At 47.9% G+C, this 9,035-nt stretch overlaps 2 protein-coding genes across 2 annotated transcripts in view; one reads left to right on the top strand and one right to left on the bottom strand.

Moving 5' to 3' along the window:
• Nucleotides 1-4,600, top strand: part of T265_02406 (hypothetical protein) — a gene marked incomplete at both ends in the record, with an annotated part of 10,878 nt that extends 6,278 nt beyond the window's left edge. The window contains one exon of the mRNA XM_009166639.1: nt 4,478-4,600. Within this exon, the coding sequence (XP_009164903.1) occupies nt 4,478-4,600 (123 nt within the window). The remainder of the gene's footprint in view (nt 1-4,477) is intronic.
• Nucleotides 1-5,900, bottom strand: part of T265_02407 (hypothetical protein) — a gene marked incomplete at both ends in the record, with an annotated part of 28,035 nt that extends 22,135 nt beyond the window's left edge. Inside the window, 5 exons of the mRNA XM_009166640.1 lie at nt 81-407; nt 3,573-3,677; nt 3,715-4,606; nt 5,422-5,665; nt 5,704-5,900. Of these exons, the coding sequence (XP_009164904.1) occupies nt 81-407; nt 3,573-3,677; nt 3,715-4,606; nt 5,422-5,665; nt 5,704-5,900 (1,765 nt within the window). The remainder of the gene's footprint in view (nt 1-80; nt 408-3,572; nt 3,678-3,714; nt 4,607-5,421; nt 5,666-5,703) is intronic.
• Between the last annotated feature and the right edge of the window lie 3,135 nt (nt 5,901-9,035).

Genomic DNA, 9,035 nt, shown 5'->3' with positions numbered 1-9,035 from the left:
CACTATCACCGATTCTCCCCAGTTGTCTGGGACAGACTCCTTTTCCCAAATGCAAGCAAACAGATCGGACAAGCGCTGACTGAGGACTTCACCCCCGTCTTTGAACAGTGCGGGTGGAAGGTCATCCGGACCGGGAGCTCGGTGGCGCCTGAGGGAACATATGCAGTCGTAAACCTCCGAGGCCGTAGGTGGTTCCACGTTCACCGTCCAGGGTCCTACTTCACCTGTGGGCTCTAGATGAGTGCCGGCTGGTGGCCACGACAGTTGTTGTTCGAAGTATTCAGCCCATCGGTCGAGGCGTTCTTCTTTGTTCGAGATGGTCGTTCCATTCTGGTGTTTGATAATTTCACTCACAGGTGGTTTCCGGGGACCGGTCGCACGGATCAACTGAAATAATTCCAACAAGTCTAGAAAGTTTTCCGCAAACGGCCTCCTTGACAAAGTCAATGCTGCAGTTCAATTTGGTTCATTGGAGTTCCTAGGAAATGCACAGTAACTATGGTTCAAACGAGTGTCTGACGACTATTTATTTTACTCATGTTGAAGAAACATAGATTTCGGGTCGTTAGTGGCGGATTCTGATACAGCTGGCTGCAAAGTCGACCGATCACAGATAAGCAGAACAGATCCAGCCCTCAAATTAAGTATAGTATTCACATCACTGGACTTATTCAAATCACCCGGCATTCAAAGCAAAACGTGGCCAGAGTGAAGTTAAGTTGAACCACCGTGAAAAAGTCATGTGCGCGGGAGGTACCACACATCAAATGGTAAGAGTAAAGAAATTGGTAGTAGGAGTCTGTTGATCCGTTTGACAAAGAATGGGCACTTTGAAGGCTGCCACTCTGAACAGATCTTTTGGTGTTTGCAGCGTATGTTCGAGTTTTGATTACCCGTTCAAATGTAGGTGCCACCCGAAGGAAGCACGACGGCTGGGATACTGCCAGGTTGCCCAAGCCTGGACAGGGGAAGTTGAGATGCAGAGGTCGGGAAATGGGATAAAACCGGAAACCGAACTTATGGATTTTGAAAAGGACGAAGTCGCATTGATAACAGTAACTAGAGTTGCAACCGATAAATGAGAAGGGCTAATCGCGCTTTTCATGCTGCCAGGACAGATGTCACTTTCTGGTTGTCCATGCCAAAGAAGGGGATTGGCTGAGGGACACCACTTTGAGCTCTTCAGACTTGCCTGTAACTTCCGACACAACAGTTCGACCCAGTTGTGTGGAGCTTGCCTAGCACAAAAGTACTTGGATTTAAACGACTGCCTGACTCCCTATACTACGGTGCCCAACAGATGACTTTTGAGCAGCACAAAGGTTTGTGCTCCTGAAAGCTCTTTAACCATCGCAACTAGTGCCCGGTGATCATGTTCAACCTTTGGGGAGCGTAGTGTGCGGTTGGGTTTTTCTAGCTCGCCTCCTCTTGAGAAGAAGGCAGCACCATACACTCGGAAGTTCTGAAAGTCCAGAGGAAACAGCTTGCCACCTTTACGGCACAGGGCAGTGAAACTATCCCCAGAGAGCCTTACAACAAGATTATTCGTTATGCGGAGGTTTTCTTTGGCCTCTCGGACAGTGTTCTACCTTCCAGAGCAAAATTCAAACCAGTGCAGCTCATAAAATCATTGTAATGTTTAGACTCAACCACCACTCTAAGTGGCAGCGTCTGGTAAACGTTGTGGGAAGCTAAGATGAAATCAGATGTTAGACCGATGACCTGCTATTGTAGTCCTGATTAAAACGGATTATGTCATAAAAATGGGGCATATGTTGTCAGACGCAAGTAAATTTAAAACATGGACCGTCAGACACTATGCCTGTGTCCGTGCAGCAAGATTGTCCCCCATAAATTCTTAATCATTCTTAAGACACTGTATGCTGCCCAACTGCCTACTGCATTGCCTAACTTTCTACCACTTGGTCTCAACAATGAACTGAACGAACCCCGAGTTGAGGGCTGTGAAAAGATTAGATTTACTTTTGACCGATACAACGACCACCGTTGCATTCATATCTCGCATTGTTTAAGGTACCCCGTAAAGGCAGGACCCAAGAACAGCAATCAGGATCCTGGATAGATATAGGATGTGCAAACAGACCTTTTTTCACTTCACTAATCGTTACAGCAGCCGCGTTTTCCCCACTATTTTGGGGTTTCTCGAATACAGGGGCTCACTTGATTTTATTGACCTATCCGTTATCCACAGAAATCTCATGTAGCAAAATGTGCAGGTGAATATCGAACACTTTGTGCACAGAGATTTGTAAGCATGTGGTAGTGCATGGGAACTGTACAGAACAGGTCACTTCACTGTTCTATTTATTTAGTTTAGTGGAAACTAATGAAAGGGCCCTCACTATCCTTGTTTGGATAATGCATGCTTGGAGTTTACATTTATGATGACATCAATGTGTGATATTTAGGAAAGCTGACAACAGATTACCTTCTGTCGGGGCGCAATTCACTTTCGGTTGCTCCGACAATAATAAAAATAATTATAATTGCTCAGCTGTGACATCCTTTCGGTGCCTAGCTGCCATGCCATAAGGAGGCACGAGGGCTGGAATACTACCAAAGGAATAGCGCATAGGGTCAGGTTAAGTGCGATCACAATCGAAATAGTTCACTTATACTTAACAGAGCCTACAACTATTCCTCCGCCCCGAAAGGGATAACAGAAGTCCGCCATAATGGTTGATCCCAATCTGGTCCATGGTCGGTCGTTTAAGTCAAACAAACATGCGGAAGCGAACCTAAAAGATACGGAGCCGATGTCGCGGCCTGAATGGAACACAACTTTTTCACAGGGGAATTATTCGAGAAGCTGACCCGATATTTACTTCCAATTGAATCAGACATTTATAAGAACGGAACTCAGTGTTCGCTTTTCTGCCATATATCGCATCAAGAAAACACTTGATTCAGGTCAACGACTCATCCCACTAAGTCTTGTCGACATGATCAGTACCCAAGTTACGATACCATACTGTCGATGGTACACGTAGATTGTACGTCACAGCAAGCGTGCTGCAACGACTGGTTCCAACAGCAATATCCTGTCTTAGGAGGCTTCAGTACCCAGATCAATCGAGATAGTTTCCTGTGGTCAGGTAATTGAAATTTGAGTCCCAGCAGCGACCAGCTTCTTGAGTTGTGCGCAATCCAATCATCATCACAAACACGTGACTTGGCTACACAGACACACTCATGAAAGTCACTCTCGCTTAAGTGACCGTTATCGTAAACCAGAGACGTCTAAAAGGTTTGTATCGTATGAATGCTAGATGACAGTGGAACGGATGATAAAGTGGAGTTTAACACTAAGCTCTGCCATTCACACTGTGCCGTCACCCGTACAGCTTGTTGACGGAAGAAAGGCACAGCTTTGAGCACCAGATGGCGCCGCTATGTCAACCTCCGTACATACTGAGGTCAGCATTTATACTACGCTATCAAAGCTATCAAAGCGGGTAGAAAGGCAAAAAGCCCCAGAAGCTCCATCTCCAACCACCAAAGCAGTCAAAAAGAGACCAAAACTTTTTACTCATCCGTCATACGAAACCTACCTAAAACCGGCCTCTTACACCCCAATGGGCGGTGCTTCGGTGGTTCCTTTTCAAAATCTAACTTGTCTTTCAGCTGTTCCTCGTTTTCCTTCTCGTACTTGAGACCTAGGACGCACTCAGTACCAAGAGAAATAAGAGTTACCGATATCGTCCCACAGCTCTTCGGATAAAGTGCGAATTTCATCAGATTCATCCAGTAAGCCGGAAAGTATCAACGGCATCAATTTTGTATGGTACGAGTACCGATCAGGGAGTTCCAACAACCAGCATCCCACAACCTCAATTACGCTCCGCCGCACACTCGCATTGGTATCAAATAACCGTTGAGTCAGTGGTACGATAGTTTGGTCGACTAGCTTTCCTTGACTATAGATCATAACGGTCCCAGCTGCCTGAACTGCGCAAACACGAACTTTTGAGTGTTGGTGAACGAAGTTGCTGAGCAGCGGATTCAAGATTGATTCAGAGTTTTGATAGAAGCGGTGTAGTTTCCGTCGTGCAAGCTCTTGTGCTATGGTACACGATAATTTTTTCACCTCAGGAAACGAGTCCCTTAGAACATACTGCAGAATCATCAGCACATCGTCTACATATGGAGATATATCAACAGGATTTTTAAGAATCAGTTGGACCAAACGGAGCGTTTCAAGACGGAGTTCTTCCGAAGGCTCGACAATATCCTTCTGACCCAATCTTTTGACGAGTTCAGGTATCAGAGAAGGAAGTACAGGAGCACAGTCAGACGTGGATTCTAACAATTCACGAACGACACTAATAGCCAGTTCTCGGTTAACTTCAATATTGTCATTAAGCGAATTGGCCAATGCAGGTGCGTACTTCTTGTAATCGAAATCAGAGGCGCAGAGTGTCTTCGCCCGGTCTGATATGAGATTTTTTATTGACAGCAACGCTTTTCGCCGCTCGAACCGGCTCTCATCGGACAAAAGAATCAGAGTTCGGTCCGTAAACGCTGGAGAGCCATTCATGACGCGAATTTCGAACAGCGGCCCTTGGATACACACACCTAAACAAGCCTGCAAGGTCAGACCACGGATTCAAGGACTGACGGATTCACGGATTGATGCACAGGGTCGAGGCTTTTGCCCAAGTTCTCGAGTCGGTTTTGTTCTCATCGTTCAGCGTCTGTCGTTCAACTGAAAAGCACAAGTGAACCAAGCGCGTAGCGCTGCTCTTCATGTTATCAGCCCTGGGTGCTTTCCTAGCCGGTGCGATGACTCGCATAAGTAAGTGTCTAATGGTGTCTTGAACTGGGGTCTAGAAGGAGCGCGAACGGCCGTCGCAAGAAGGGCATTCCACGCAGCTAGTAAAAGAAGTAACAAAGAATTTTGCCTGATGAATGTGTGCGCTCTGAGCCTGAAAATCTAGCCATGTCCTCTCCGTATGTTTGCTGAGTCAACGGTGGAAAACCTGTTGACCGAGCTTTGTTCAAACAGGGCTTAGGTAACAATTAGGTCCCATCGGAGGTGACCATACCCCAGGATAAAGAGGTCGATCGCCGCGAGACGCGTTTAGTAGTCCATGGGTTTGAGGCCGGCAAACATTTTCATAGCGGCTCGCTAGACACGCTGAGTGAGGTGAATTCTTTCTGGCGTCCTGAGTAGAAAACTTGGTTGGTACATTCGAGGAGCGGTCTGACGTAGGTCCCATAGGGTACTTGGAGGTCCATGCGAGTAATACGGGTGAAAATGCGCCGGATCATCCGTAAAATGGCGGATGCCTTTTGGGCCGTTTTCTCATAGTGCGGTCAAAAGGACAAGTTTAAGGAGAGCCAAAATGCCCAAATCCTTTTTGGAATCTATCCTCATGATTTTTCCTAGTCCATCCTCACCACGCATGACAAAGACATTCGCTGAATCTCTTCCAAATTACATATGGATACACTTCGGCATTCAGATGCCAGTCCAACGACAGCTGCTTTGCAGCGTCTACATCCGTTTGGAGGGTACTGGCATCGGAAGACCAAGAATTCAAGTCGTCCGGAAAGGCGGACATGGACTTGAAAGAACATCGGAAGGCCGTTGAAGTATATCAGAGGGAGCAGTGGTCCGAGAACGGAACCTTGAGGAACTTCACTGGAGACCGGCTCTGTGGAAGAGTAGGTCGAGCCTACTCCCACTCGGAATGATCCGTCTGATAGGAACGCCTTGATCCAAGGTAGGATCTTCCTTTCAATCCCGTAAGATTCGAGTTTCCGTAGCGCCGGGCGTGTGGAACATAGTCAAATGCTTTTGAGAGTTCGAAAATTGTAGCATCCGATATGAGTCGCTCATCCTTGGCTTCGGTTGAGCTGTCCATAAACACAGACATGTTTGTCACGCAACGGCGGTTAGGGAGAAAGCCATGTTGAGCTGGAGATATTAATTTTTTGGAAGTAAGGCTATCTAGGATGGCTCGCTTCCGAATGCGTTCCACAACCTTGCAAGAAATGCTAGTGCGGCTCGTAGGCCTGTAGCTCCCAGACGAGCGTCGGCCACATGTCCTGTAGATTGGCGTGACAATCGGTTCATTCCAAGCTCAGGGAAGGTGGCCTTCGTCGAGCGAATGACGAAACACCAGGTATAAATGATTTGCCAGTGTAGACGGCGTTTCCTTCAGGATCCTTTGATGGACCTCATCGGGCTTCAACGCGCAGAATGGGTTGATCTTGTGCAAGAGTTGATGAATGTCCTCCACCGTGAAACCAAGTCGGTCAGAGGCTGTTCGTGGTTACGCCTTGACAAGAGTGAATGTGGCGAGGGCACTGCAGGTGAATATAGACCTGCCTAGTGTTCTCTGTAAACCTCAGATACCACTGTTCTGTCACTTGTGGGTTCTCCGTTCCTGTCCCTCAGGGAGAACGCGGATGGCTTGTTTCTGCGGCGATGTCTCATGTATCTGAACAGTATGTCTTTGTTTTTCCGAGCGGAGTCCTGGATGGTGGCTTGTTTTGCCATGTTCATTGGAGGATTTCTGATTTACAACGGTTCTGCGTTTTACGAAATACCAACTCATCTTCTGTGCCTCCTGTGGTAAACCTTTTCGGAAATGTTGGGAACTCTTCCAGAAGGCGCCGAATCCTTTTGGGCAGCCTGCGGCTCCTCCGACTGCGTGCTGGTTTTTTGGTACGAACATCGCCCCGGCCTCGTGAACTTTCTGGACAACGGTCCTATATAAGTCTTCCGCTTAAGCTGGTCCCAGTTTATTTTGTTCAAGAAAGGTGCGCATTCCCCAAATGTCTACACGGCGGAAGTCCCGAAACCGCGTTTGAGTTTCATGATTTCTGGCCCGATAGCAGATGAAGCCTAATGTCAGCACACAGTGATGGCTATGAATCAGCGGAGTGTTAGTTATCACCCAATCAACGAAGTGTCGTTCGTTGATGGTGACAAAATCCATTAGGGATGGTAGTTGGCCTGTGCGGTATCTGATGGGTGCAACGACATGCTGAGTCCAAGCGCTCTGCTGAACGACTTCAGTCAGCGCCGCTGAAACAGGTCTCCCAGTCATCCCTCATTTTGAGCCATGACGAAAGACAGAGTAGCCGAACATTAAGATCTCTATGTCAGAGAAATCTAGAATGAGTCAAGTCTCTTTCAATGCGATAATGGACGGCTGTTCAAGGCAAGCTGACTGTGTGCTACCACAAGATTTGTTGACAAGGCTGGAGCGGTTCGTGGACAAGCATTTCAACACTGTCTCTGCTGCCTCCGAGGGTGAGGAGCTGAGTTGTGTGACCAAAGAGGTTAGCAGACTTAACACTTGTGCGTCGGGTTTGAGTCCAAGGCTCCACAGGGGCCAACGGGGCATACTCGTCTGCTTACTACCTTGGTGGTTTGACGGCATGCACTTTATTTTCGATTTTTGCCTTGCAGGAGCCCGGTTTGCACGGCCTTTTACCCTTGGTGTAGAAGTTTTTCCCCGTGGACGCAAATTTCGACCACTGCTACTTGTAGCACTTTCAATGCCGCCTTTGGACAGCCAGATTTGCTTTTGATCAAAGCTTTGCGGCAAGATATCGTTTGTTTAGTTTACTGGGTGTTTTGACGCGGTATGATCAGAAAGGTGTATCTCTGAGGCCCTGAGGGCTTGTTGGCGGCACCAAGAAATAATTCTCTTGGTGGCGCTCCCATGTGGCTCGCTTTCGAGGAGGACTGCACCTTGAAGCCAGCCAGCACTTTTCTGGTTTGGGGAATCTTATGTGGCTTGTTTGGCTGCAGTCTCGTTTCTTTCGCGTTTGCGTGAACACCCGATTCACCCGCGGTCATCTTGGCCAGCTGGGTGTACTTTACGGTTCGGTGTGATCAGGATTATGGCTTTAGCTGTCGGGGTCCTGGGCGATGATTGCGTTGATTTGGAGATTGGTAGTTTCACATTCTCAGTGGTCGTACGGTTGTCGCATCATTCCCCGATGTCAGTGTCAGTGCATGTGGTTGATTTTTCGGTGGGCTTCACTGCTTGTTCCCGTACACCTGACTCAGTCCAGCTCAGAAGCTGTGACTTTGGTGAGGAGTTCACTGCTGCATCTTTGTCATTTGTTACGGAAAGAAACGCTGATAGCTCTGCGTACATTGGGCGCTGCTTCCACTTGAGAATTGCCTCCCCCAGAGCATCACTGGCTTTGGTAGACGAGGGGTCTGCGGTGGTTGAGTAGAAGGTGCTGTTCGAAGATGCGGTAGATTGCTTCGACTTGCTTTCAGGAGGACAAAGAGCTATGACTGTAACCGGTTTGGCCATGAGTTGAGGTCGGCTGAACTGGCGCCAAGCGAAAGCCGGTTTCGCGCGTCCACCTCAGAAGTCCTGTGGCGCATCTTTGTCAGCTTCTAGAGGGCCTCTAGATGGACGCCTGATCGTAGGCCTTTTGAATACTGCTAGCCAGCCCCAAGATATTTTGTACGGCAGACTGGGAGAAAAAGGTGACTAGAAGCACAAGTGTTCGCTTGCTTCACTTCTGGCGTAACCATTCTGCATAAAGTGATTGGCGGTCAGGCTTAGCGAGTACACAACCAAAGAACTACTCTGCCAGCTTCTTTGGCGTGATTTTTCTGGAGAATGAACTTAAGATGATTATTCTGCACTCCCCTAGAGAGGCCGTGGCGGTCTTCATTGCCCTGGATGCCTTTCTTGCCACCAGAGGACCCGGGATGGATAGCGCGAGGTGCTCGTTCAACGGAGGAAGTTCTTCAGCAAGTTTTGTCCATATCACTGCTTTTTTCTGTGTTTGCATCCTCCAGCACTTTGGAAAAAAGCTCCGGTTTCGCGGCGAGTAAACCCGATGAAAGCGGAACATTTCCACTGATCTTTTGGATTCAGCAGTGGGGAATGGGTTTCGTTTCAATGGCTCTCTTATCAGGTATAGGTTGCACCTTTGATATAGAGGCGACTGATGAAAACAAACGGTCGGGAGAGTTGGCTAGTTGGTTTACCTGATCGTCCTGTAAACCCATGCATTTAAAATGCCACCAG

The sequence above is a fragment of the Opisthorchis viverrini genome (assembly GCF_000715545.1).
Source record: "Opisthorchis viverrini unplaced genomic scaffold opera_v5_29, whole genome shotgun sequence".
Classification (NCBI taxonomy): Eukaryota; Metazoa; Platyhelminthes; class Trematoda; order Opisthorchiida; family Opisthorchiidae; genus Opisthorchis; species Opisthorchis viverrini.
This window is presented reverse-complemented; position numbering and strand designations above follow the sequence as displayed.